Here is a 12,608-nt window from a genome sequence, read left to right as displayed (position 1 = left end):
GGATCTAGAAAAAAGGGAACAATGTCAGTAAGAGCAAACGATCAGCTTTGAGTCTGATTGGACACACAGGTGCTGACAGGAAGTGACCAGAGGCAAAGCACAACATTGAGGGCAGTTCTTGAGAGCTCTAATCAGTATAGAAACCATCTTATAAGTCGTCGTTATCAAACAAAAACCATCGTCATTACCATCATCATCATCAATAATATGGAGACCATCATCATTAAGTTAGTAGGTATTCATGAAAGAGCTGGGTCTTTAGCTTTTTCTTAAAGGTGCAGAGGGACTCTGCAGATCACATGGAGTTTGGAAGTTCATTCCACCACCGGGGGGCAACAGAGGAGAAGAGTCTAGTCAGAGACTTAGGACCCTGTTGTGAAGGTTGGATCAGACGGATCAGACATACAAACAAAAAAACAACAGAAGTGTCTAATTTCATACAGTCTAATGATTCTCGCCTTGTACGTTTTCTTTAAGTGAGTTATATTAAACCCTACAGTGTAGGGTTAGGGCTTAAATGAAGCTCACGTCTGTTTTAAACACATGATTAAAATTAATGTCCTCGTTTTGTTCCTCATCTTCTAAAATAAAAAAAACTTCTGCAGATTGTCTGTTTCACTCTTTGAACTCTCTGTCGTCCACTTTTTTGATCATTCTAACTGATCTTTTCTGAAAGGTAAATCATGGTTTGATTTTTGTAACATACGTGTTACCCCACACTTCAGCATGGGCTCTGAGTTCAATCAATCAATCAATCAACTTTTATTTGTATAGCGTCAACTCATAACAAGTGTTATCTCGAGACACTTTACAAGAAGCAGGTAAAATACCTTACTCATTGTCTGTTAACATTACAAAAGAGCAGGTAAAAAGACCTTACTCATTGTTATGTTACAAAAAGCAGGTAAAAGACCTTACTTATTGCTATGTTACAAAGATCCGGCCTATCCATCATGAGCACTTTAGCAAAGCAGCAAAAGTTACAGTGGTAAGAAAAAACTGCCTTATTAAAAGGCAGAAATCTTCGGCCGGATCCCCGGCTCATGACGAAACAGTCTTCACAGGCCTAGACTGCGCCGGGCTTGGAAAGGGATAGAGGGAGAGATGGGATAAGATGCAGGAAGAGGGATAGAGAGCAAGGGGGTGGGGGGAGGTAGACCGTCCATCAGCAATCCGGTGGGGAGGGGAGGGGGTGTGGGGGGTTGTTCTGGCAGGCCGCCAACCCACGATCCGGTGGGGAGGGGGTAGTGGTGGGGTGGGGGTTGTTCTGGCAAGCCACCAACCGACGATCTTGAGGAGCCTAGGAGAGCTCAAGAGCTCCCATGAAAGTAGGTGGTTAGTGACTGAGATTTACAGATAGATACATGCAGTAATATGATGTACTGTATATGCAGAGAGAGAGAGAGAGAGAGAGAGAGAGAGAGAGGAGCTCAAGGTGCCAGTTCCCCCGGTAGTCTAAGCCTATAGCAGCATAACTAAGAGCTGGTCTACACCAGCACCAGCCCTAACTATAAGATTTATCAAAAAGGAAAGTTTTAAGTCTAATCTTAAAAATACAGACTGTGTCTGCCTCCCGGACCCCGGCTGGAAGGCGGTTCCAGAGGAGAGGAGCCCGATAACTGAAGGCTTTACCCCCCATAGTACACTTGGAGACTGTAGGTACCACCAGCAGGCCTGCACTCCGGGACCGCAACGCTCTCAAGGGACAATACGGCACTAGTAGCTCCTTAAGATAAGATGGTGCCTGGCCATTTAGAGCTTTGTAGGTGAGAAGAAGGATCTTGAATTCTATTCTAGACTGTATAGGGAGCCAGTGCAGAGAAGCCAGGACAGGAGTAATGTGGTCCCATTTCCTGGTTCTGGTCAGTACACGAGCTGCAGCATTCTGGACCCGTTGAAGAGTCTTTAGAGATTTGCCAGAGCACCCTGACAAAAGAGAGTTACAATAACCCAGTCTGGAGGTAACAAATGCATGAACTAGTTTTTCTGCATCACTTTGCGACAGGATATTCCTGATCTTGGATATATTACGAAGGTGAAAGTAGGCTGTTCTTGAAACTTGACTGATGTGAGAGCTAAAAGACATATCTTGATCAAAAAGAACTCCTAGATTCCTAACAGTGGTGCTAGATGCCAGGCTGATGTCATTAAGGACAGTCACATCACTAGAAAAAGTCTCTCTGAGGTTCTTAGGGCCTAGCACAATAACTTCAGTCTTGTCTGAGTTAAGTAGCAAAAAATTTCTGGTCATCCAGGTCCTAACGTCCTTAAGGCATGTTTCTAGCTGACATAACTGACTGGTACCATCGGGCTTCATTGATACATAAAGCTGAGTATCATCTGCATAACAATGAAACTGTATGGAGTGTTTCCTCATAATATTTCCCAGAGGAAGCATATATAATGTAAAAAGAATTGGTCCAAGCACTGAACCTTGTGGGACTCCATGGCAAACTTTAGTGTGCATAGAGGACTCATCATTAACATGTACAAACTGAGATCGGTCTGATAAGTAGGATTCAAACCAACTTAAAGCAGTCCCTGTAATTCCAAGCAAATGCTCCAGTCTGTACAACAGGATCCGATGGTCAATGGTGTCAAAAGCAGCACTAAGATCTAACAAGACGAGCACAGACAGAAGTCCCCTGTCTGAGGCTAGAAGTAGATCGTTTGTAACTCTAACTAGTGCAGTCTCAGTGCTATGGTGGACTCTAAATCCTGACTGGAACTCTTCAAATAAACTGTTGTCATGGAGAAAGTCACACAGCTGTTTAGCTACCACCTTCTCCAGGATCTTCGAGATAAAAGGAAGGTTGGATATAGGTCTGTAGTTAGCCAGAGTTCCTGAGTCCAGAGTAGGCTTTTTAAGTAGAGGTTTGATTACCGCTACTTTAAATGTCTGTGGTACATAGCCTGCCAGTAAAGACATATTGATCATATCTAATATGGAGTTGCTAACTAAGGGAAAGACTTCCTTAAACAGCTTGGTTGGGATTGGGTCTAAAAGACAGGTTGACGGTTTCGACGCAGAAATAATGGAATATAACTCAGAAAGGTTGATTGGAGAAAAACAGTCGAGACTAATATCTGGTCCTGGAACTGTCTCTGCCGTATCAGACGTATCTGCACCAGGTAAGGGCAGGAGGTTACCAATTTTGTCTCTGATGTCTAGAACTTTGTTGTTGAAAAAGCTAAGGAAATCATTACTGCTGAGGGCTAGAGGAATACAAGGCTCAATGGAGCCATGACTCTCTGTCAGCCTGGCTACAGTGCTGAAAAGGTATCTAGGATTGCCTTTGTTTTCCTCGATTAGAGAGGAGTAGTAGGCAGTTCGGGCGTGACGTAGAGCCTTCATATATCTTCTATGACTATCCTGCCAGAAAAAACGAGATTCTACCGTTTTGGTCGAACGCCATATTCTTTCAAAATTCCGTGATGATTGTTTCAGAGCACGGGTTTCTGAGTTGAACCATGGAGCCACTCTCCGCCGCTTGACAACCTTCTGTTTCAGGGGAGCAATCGAATCCAGAGTAACTCTCAGCGAATCCACTGCACTATCAACAAACTGATCTAGCTGAGAGGGACTAAAGCTATCGTAAGAGTTTCCAACTGGGTTGAAACACGGTACTGAATCAAAAACAGCTGAAATAGCTTCCTTAAATCTAGCCACAGCACTATCCGACAAACTTCTAGAAAGCACACCTCTTCCAGGCAGAGGTAATTCTAGTAGGACAAAATCAAATGTAATAAAAAAATGGTCTGATAGCAGAGGATTTTCTAGGAAAACTGTAAGGTTATGGATTTCAATTCCATAAGCTAAAACAAGATCCAGGGTGTGGTTAAAATGATGAGTAGGTTCGTTTACACCCTGGGTGAAACCAATAGAGTCTAATAGTGACATGAAAGCTGTGCTCAGGCTATCATTATCAACATCCACATGGATATTGAAGTCACCTACAACAATTATTCTATCACTGCTAAGGACTAAATCTGATAAACTGCAAACTCAGATAAAAACTCAGAATATGGGCCAGGAGGGCGGTAAACTACAGCAACTAGAACTGGCTGAAAGGTTCTTGAGACTGGATGTGGAAGACTAAGAACAAGGCTTTCAAAAGAAGAAAAATTCAGCTTTGGTCGAGGGTTAACTAAAAGACTGGAATTAAAAATAGCTGCTACTCCACCACCTCGTCCGGTGTCTCGAGGTATATGAGTATTAAAATGACTGGGAGGAGTGGATTCATTCAAACTAACATATTCATCTCGACACAGCCAGGTTTCAGTCAAAAAAGTAAATCAATATGCTGATCTGATATCAGATCATTCACTAAAAGAGACTTGGATGCTAAGGACCTAATGTTCAAAAGTCCGCAGTGAATCCTCCGATCTTGTAGCAAAATCGTATTCGTAGTTTTGATTCTAATCAGATTCTGATGATTCACGCCGTTTGGATGACTTATAAAAACGGGTCTGGGCCGGGGGACAGACACAGTACCTATAGTATAACTACAGTTCGATTCAGAATTACAGCTATAGTGACTGGGAGACAGATCTAAGTGTAAGACTGCAGCTCTGCTTCCTGGTCTGAACTCTGAGTTGTTGTCAAGGTTTTGGACTAATAACCTCTGCTATGTTTCTAGATAATAGAGCTGCACCGTCCAAAGTGGGATGGATGCCGTCTCTAGCTAGCAGACCAGGTTTTCCCCAAAAAGACTGCCAGTTATCTATGAAGCCCACATCGTGTGCTGGACACCACCTCGACAGCCAGCGGTTGAGTGATGACATGCGGCTATACATGTCATCACTGGTCTGATTTGGGAGGGGTCCAGAGAACACTACGGAGTCCGACATCGTCTTAGCAAAAGTACACACCGACTCCACTTTAACCTTAGTGACTTCCGACTGGCGTAGTCGGGAGTCATTAGTGCCAACATGAATTACGATTGTATCAAATCTACCTTTAGTCTTTGTCAGCAACTTTAAATGAGATGCGATGTCGCCCGCTCTGGCCCCGGGTATACACCTAACTATGCCCGCTGACTTCGCTATCTTCACGTTTCGGACTATGGAGTCTCCAATAATCAGAGTTTTATTCTCAGCGGGTGTGTCGCTGAGTGGGGAAAATTTGTTTGAAACGTGAAGTGGTTGGTGGGGAACCGTGTGCTTCGATTTTCGACTATGCTTCCCTCGGACAGTAACCCAGCCACTGCCTCCCGGCTGCTCGGGAGTTACCGGGGGGGAAGCCAAGCTATGTCGGCCCGCACCGGCTACAGGTGGCTGGCTAACTACTGCTGCATACGATGACTCCGACTCAATGGTGCGGAGCCGTCTCTCTAACTCAGACACCCTCGCCTCCAAAGCTAAAAATAAACTACATTTCTTACAAGTATCATTATCACTAAAGGAGGACGAGGAATAACTTAACATCTGACACGTAGAGCAAGAGAGATCAGGAGAGGGAGAGACAGAAAAAGAAGCCATTGTAAAGCTAACTGCTAGGCTAAGCTAAGAGTAGGTACACAGTAACACAGTGCAGAGGAGAACAGAACAAGCAATTATGCAATACGCTCACCGTAGTACACTGCTCTGCTCAGGTGCTGCTCGCTGCTCTGCTCAGGTGCTGCTCGCTGCTCTGCTCAGGTGCTGCTCGCTGCTCTGCTCAGGTGCTGCTCGCTGCACAACTGTCAACGGGAACCTTAAACTTACCTAAACCTTAACAGAAATATAATAAGATATTGTTACACACCTTTGTTCATCGTCCATGATCACACCTACTTTTATTACTCTTGTGACATTAATTTCAGCTTCATCACAGCCTGCATTTACACAGTTAATGATTCTGTTGTTAATGTGCACAACCTTTAAATGGACCCCCTCCAACAGAGGAACCAAACTTTAAAGCAGTCAAAGGGAAGAGGAAGAAAACAGCTTGGGAATGACTTCAATGAGTCAAATTTAAAGTCAGTGTTTTGAAAAGTTTTGCTTTTAGATTGACCATGAAGCGACTCATTTGTCTGCTCTGTGTTCAGGTTAAGGTCCGCAGCGACGGCACTCGATACGTGGCCAAGCGGCCGGTGAGGGATCGTCTCCTGAAGGCGCGAGCAATGAAGATCAGAGAGGAACGCAGCGGTATGACGACGGATGACGACGCTGCCAGTGAGATGAAACAGGTAGAGTCTATACAGTGATCGGACAGTTTCAAAATATCTTTTTTTTTTACCTTGAACGGAGCTAATAAAAAATATACTGCAACAACATCAAGAATGACCATCATTGTACATGTTTTAGGCTACATGTAGCCGAAGCAGGTAGCAACAAGCTTGCGTCAAACAATGTCCAAGAATAGATATTACCTGATCAGTATTGACAAGTGTGTCGGGCTATGCCATATTTGTAATTCCATCTCAGAAGAACAAAAAAGACTTAAACTTAAAGCAAGCAAACATGATAGCGATGATAGCACAACTAGCAATAATTGAATAAAAAGCAGTTTACATGACTCATGTTTGACCTACAAACATTGATTGAGCAAATAAAGACTCATCTTTAGTGTAATCATCTGACGAAGGTAGAAACTCAATCAGAAATCTTCACCTCTGATTCCATTTATAATCTATTTGAATTTGCTACCTACAGTATGTCTTCCTTTATCATCTCCACCTCTTCTTGAGTGTGATGACTTTAATCCCAGTTCATTCAGTGACACACCGCTCTATAAACCAGTGAACGTCTTCCAAACAGGGACGATACTGGAGCAAAGAGGAGAGGAAGCAGCAGCTGCTGAGAGCGAGAGAATACCGACGAAGACGAGAGTTCATGATGCAGAGCCGCCTCGACTACCTCAAAGGAGACAGGTATGTTATGAAATATGACTGCAGTATGTAGAGCCAGCACAGTGAGGTCGTAGAATATATCTATGTTCATTTGTTTTCACATCTTATGTGAAGTTCAATTAATAATTCAAGTAATTTATCTTATTTAAAAGAAGGTGTGTTTGTGGAGAGTACAGCTCATTTGAGTTCTTTAAAATTAGTGTTTTCCAGGGCGCTGGTGGCACAGTGGTTAGTGCGCGCGCCCCATGTATGGAGGCTGTCGTCTCAAGCAGGTGGCCTGGGTTCGCATCCCACCTGTGGCTTCTTTCCCGCATGTCATTCCCCACTCTCTCTCCCTGATCTCTGACTCTATCCACTGTCCTCTCTCCATTAAATGCATAAAAAGCCCCCCAAAAAAAATAAAAAATAAAAAATAGTGTTTTTTCTGGGTGTATTGTCCCTTTGAAGACCTCACAGTTGACCCTAACCCTTTCAGTTTCTGTGCTGATAATCCATCAATCAATCTTCATGGAAATCTGAAACTGTGAAGGAGACATAGGTTCATCTTTGGTCTGTTTGTATTGAACAAAGACTGACACTCAGATCCAACACTGAACCTTCACAGTCTTTTTCTAATTTTTAAAAAGTTATAGGGGTAGACCTTCTTCTCACAGCTGTTTTATCAGTAGTGTAACTCTCACTAAAAATTCAGTAAACAGATTAAGTCATGTAAATTATGAAAACATCCCATGATTTAGGGTTAGGGTTGAGTTAGACGGGATTCCAACAGAAACAAATAAATAAACTGATTAGAAGACATTTTAAAAATGATTAAAAAAAGGGATAGAGAAACCCAATTAATCAAATTTTTAATTCAAACGTAACGCGCTTTTGTAAGTTGACTTTATTACTGTTCCGTTATTCATGATTCTGTCAGTGTGTCTTTAAAACATAAAAGTGATCAGGATCTATATTTTGTGCATGTGGACAGTGTGTGTGTGTTAAAATATGGTGGTCATTGTAAAAGTAACCGCTTGTGGTTTTCTGTTCAGGGACTCTTCATTGTTTACGGGGGGAGGAGACGACCTTCGTACAGACCAGGTTCAGCCCCGACAGGACTCCTCCAACAACAACATCCTGTTACTGAGCCAGAAGAAGACCATGAAGAAGAGGAACCGACGGATCCTCGACAACTGGCTCACCATCCAGGAGCTGCTGGCTCATGGCTCCAGATCACCCGACGGAAAGAAAATCTACAACCCTCTGCTTTCAGTGACCACAGTGTGATCTGTAGACAGAGATAAAGTTACAGTTAAAACAATGTTTAATGGCTGGATGGGAGATAAGAAGACTGAGGTAAGGCTTTAAAGGACAAAAAGAGGGATTCAAAACGTTTTGGTTTCTAGAGGAAAGAATTTGAGGAAGACTATGACGATGGAGCTATGGGGAAAGAGTGGTAGACGGAAAAGGGGAGCCAAGATACATGACCAGTCAGAGATTGTGCTTTAAAAGGGAGAGTAACAAAAAGTTGAAGAGAACCCCAAAGCACAAAAATGATAAGTTGGAAATATGTCTTGAACTGTGCATGAAACTGAAAACAGGAACTACTAAACAACTTTAAATGTAAGAGAAGTGAACAAACAGCAGAACGCTGAATCTTGAAATATAGGAGCATCTTTACTTGACTGTTCATTGTCCTTATTGGTTGGATTTTGGGATGTCCTTCTTAGTTGAATTGTTGGATGACCTTGTTGGTTGGACTTTCATAAAATTTTTAATGAGGAAATAAGTAAAACTTAGAGAGTCTCCCTCTTGTGGCCATTAGAAAGAAAACAGGTCTAAGGTATTTCCCCATTGGCATAACTTTTGACCCAGGTTGTAACGACCACTTCTTTAATACATAATCTGTCAAGTCAATGAAATACAAAGCTGCTCATCACTGCCTTCTCTGGTGAAACGTTTACAGCAGTTTGCTTCATGATGACAGATTAACTATGCGGGAAACAAACACTGAACTCATTAATGTATATATAGGATTTAAACATTTTAAAGGAAACATTTGGACTTAATGGATTTAGCTTTTGTAGAGAAGTTTAAGAGTAATTATTTATATATAGGTCATATAGTGATGTGTTCCATGACTTAAAATCTAAACAGCTATTCTCAACGAGTGTACAGAAATGTTATGGTGGTTATCCTGGTGCAGAAACACATTGACAATATAAACAAAGTATTATTAAAGATAAAATTATTGTAATAGTGAACAATATAACTATTTAGCTACATTCATTGTCTACTTATTTTCTGCCTTTTGAAATACATTATATTTATTCTTATGAATGTTTTTTTTTAAATTATTTTTCTGAAAACGTCTTTTCAAACTATTTTCGGTATTTCGAGGGTTGAATTGTGTCTCTCTGTTTATTCTCTGATGGAAAAACTTCTGTATGACATACATTTTTTTAAATCTTTTTTTTACCTCTTTTCTATTCAAATGAAATGCATTTGATTTTGATGCTTTGTGTTTTTTGAGTCAAAGCAGAGTTGTTCACAGTGGTTGGCTGTGTACATTACTGTGCTGGACCTCAGTAAAATGAGATATTAAGCCTAAGAATAAAATGCATGGTCTAAGTATTGAATGTTGTAGATTTTTGGACATAATCCTTTAATCTGGATTGTTGTAGTGTACAAAGATTTGTGCAGGCATTTTTTGTAGTGAAAGATGTCAAACCAGTTGAGAAAATTCAATAAAAGTCTAATGTTAGATATGACATCGTCACACGTGAAATGCGGATGTGTGATTCTTGATTAACTTTTGATAGGAGTGCAGCACCGCCACACTAGTGTCTACCCCCTCATTTGTGGCCACGGGCTTTCCAACGGTACCACCCACGAGTGTGTGGGACCTTGCCTTGCTGCGATATAGTTTTTACCAACCACCCTGAAAAGAAAGGAGCGGTGGAAAGGTCTAAAAGGACTGTGTTTTCACCTAAATATGGTTCAGGAACACATCCCGACTGGTTAGGTAGAGTAGGGTGCGCAGCGTCCTCTAGCGACGCTACGGGGGGCACGGGCACTAGGGGGACAATGGTTATTAAATATGTTTAAAACCTCCTTAAAAACACACCGCAGTGTTTTGATAAAAGCCCTCTAAGACAGTTTCAAAATTTGGATAAAAGGGTGACCGGACCACTGCGGCGGAGCTCTATTGTTAATTAAAAGCCTCCGGTGTCCAAGGGTCTCTGATAAAACCATCTGAGGAGTGTCCAGACGACGGCCACTGCTAAATAATATATTAATAACACTTAAAGGAAATAAAAGTAATAAATAATTAATAAATAAAGGAAAGATCTTAAAAGTGCCCTGAAATGAAGGAGTTAAAGCCGTCTAAAAGGTCTGCATATATAAAAAGTGCATTAAACAATAAAATAAGTGCTTTTAAAAGATAAGTTAATAAAACACACACAAAAACCCATCAAAGTAAAATATATATGCCCTCGCTTAAAACAGCTAAAACCCACATACAAATCTGAAAAGTAAGATCTTGTTTTAAAAAATAGAAATTATCTCAGGGTGTGGGAGAGGTTAGAATACTTGCTGTGGGGTGTATGTTGCAGTTGTGGATGGGGGATACTTCCTAAACTTGACCGCAATGCCGAAAGACCCTAAGGTATTGAAAGTGTGGTTGCTAAGGCAGGGAGACTACACGGGGCTGGCGACCACTGCCCTCAACAAAGTGGTCCTAAACTTCAGAGAGCAGCTGCAGGGACTTGGTCCTTCTGACTTGCAGAGGCCAACCATTAGGAAGAACTGTCTGTCCATGACAGCCAAGATGAATGTCCTGTCTCAGGATTTGTCTTTTGTGTTGTCTTTGTTGGACCGTGCCATCGCCCACTCCAACTCGACTGATGGAGTCCTTGTGATCTTGCCAACTTTGACGAAGTTTGGCCAGAAGAGCCAAGAGCTGCTAGACCTTGGCTTTCTGAGTCTTGACAAAGTTGTGTCCATGTCTGTTCATGTTGGGGTCAGCATACGATCCCGAGACCCCAACATGCACCTCTTCTGGTCAAGGTTTGGCCTGCAGGGTCTGGTGGGCTTTCGCTCAAACCTTTTCACCACACTGGGCATGTTTGAGGCCGTTAATATCCAGACGATGCTAGACACTCAGCCCATCGATGTGGACCGCAAGATCCTTGCATTTCTTGGACCAGGCAAGACAAGGTTCATCCAGCTGTATGGGGACTCTCCTCACGTCCACATACAGCTCAACCACAAGCACCTGGTCAGTGGCCTCATTGCAATGTGTGGCCTTTTCCATCCACAGACCCAAAAAACTGTGTTCGGGAAGGCCATGTCCTACATGGAGGTGATGTATGACATGGCCCTCAAAATGTGTGGGCAGCTGTGTGCCAGACTTGAATATGTGACACACGTTTCTGGTCATGGGGGAAAGCTGGACATCCTTCCTTCCCAGCTCAGCATCAACCAGGCACTGTTGGAGGAATTCTTGGTCGAACATCCCGTCCTTCTCCCTGTCCGTGACGTGGATGAGGAAGGGAGCGTAACGGGGATCCTTCAGAAAACTCTCGAGTTCCTTACGACATCTCTGAAGGACCTGTTCATCGGGAGAAATGGACTCGGGGGGGTTCAATCCGTCCTGGACTGCTTATCAGCTCGAGCTGGCGTTTGAGGAGCTGGTCTACGGTCGTCCGCTCTCCTCTGCGGATTTAAAGTTCACTGCACCACTTGGCACCTGTAGTGTGAACTCCAAAAGCCTGACCCACTGCAGGGGCTTTTTGGGACTAGCACCTTTCAACAGTGCATCCGTGGGTGACACCCCCCCCCCCCCATTGTCCACCTGGACTTCGGACAAATTGCAGGTGGCCCGTGTGTCCAGGCTCTTCCCTGTAACAGACAACCTGGATGCTGCACCGTCTGTGATCGGTGCAACCATGCTCCAAGTTCTTCTCGGTGATGTGTATGCCTCTCGGCAAATGCGGGTACCTTTGGAACTTCTGAAGGCTGACAAGGTGTCAGAGGGGTGGATCCTGGTGGTGGGGATGACAGTGGAGCACCTCTCAGTCTATCTGGCATCCTTTCATGCTTTCCCGTTCCTGTACACATTTGGCCAAGGCCATCGTGAAAGCAGAAGGCCATGATGTTGAAGAGTGCATCCGGCTGGGATTTGAGGAGCTTGGCCTCAAATACTTCCACAGCATCAAGTTCTCTAACCCTAGCAAAAACCGGCGTGTTTGGTGGAAAGTGAACGAATACGCTGGACTGCACTCAAAGGGACAACCAATGTCCACTGAAACCAAAGAAGCCTGCCTGGTCGGTGACATTTGCATGGAGGTTGAGCGGCGGGGTTTGACTTATGCCCGCAACCTCACCAGGTACAAGGAGCACGGCATGCCCTGGCTGAAGAGTGTGCAACTCAGACTCCCTGCTAAGCAACAGCTCAGCAAAAGTGCCCTGCTGACACAGCTGACCTTCATCAGCTGTGTTGGGATGAGGATGAATGGACAGTATGTCGACTACGACAGGCTGAACAAGCTCTCCATGGACATGCCCTTCCCAAAGTCTTTTCTGCAGAGGCACCTCATCCAAGGGCCTGACCTCATGGAAAAGGTCTCTGCCCTGAATTTGTGGAAGCTCCACAAATCCATTCCATACAGGGTCAAGCGTGCCTCATTAGTCAAGGCTGTTGACAAAAGGGTGACAGAGGAGAAAGAGTTTGTTCAGCCCATCGAGCCTATGGAGGATGTGGTCAGCCAGGCTGAAGTAAGACCTGAAGAC

General features: G+C 43.5%; 1 protein-coding gene across 3 annotated transcripts in view; it reads left to right on the top strand.

Moving 5' to 3' along the window:
• LOC132967184 (PDZ domain-containing protein 4-like) overlaps positions 1-8,121 on the top strand; it is a 43,093-nt gene extending 34,972 nt beyond the window's left edge. For all 3 annotated transcript variants that reach the window (XM_061034047.1, XM_061034048.1, XM_061034046.1), the window contains exons 15-17: positions 6,030-6,170; positions 6,742-6,854; positions 7,865-8,121. In XM_061034047.1, coding sequence (XP_060890030.1) covers positions 6,030-6,170; positions 6,742-6,854; positions 7,865-8,099 — 489 coding nt within the window. In that variant the 3' untranslated portion in view covers positions 8,100-8,121. The remainder of the gene's footprint in view (positions 1-6,029; positions 6,171-6,741; positions 6,855-7,864) is intronic.
• Positions 8,122-12,608: the final 4,487 nt, after the last annotated feature.

The sequence above is a fragment of the Labrus mixtus genome, unplaced genomic scaffold (genome assembly GCF_963584025.1).
Source record: "Labrus mixtus unplaced genomic scaffold, fLabMix1.1 SCAFFOLD_119, whole genome shotgun sequence".
NCBI classification, from domain to species: Eukaryota; Metazoa; Chordata; class Actinopteri; order Labriformes; family Labridae; genus Labrus; species Labrus mixtus.
The sequence above is the reverse complement of the archived record's forward strand: the minus strand, read 5'-3'. Positions and strand labels throughout refer to the sequence as shown.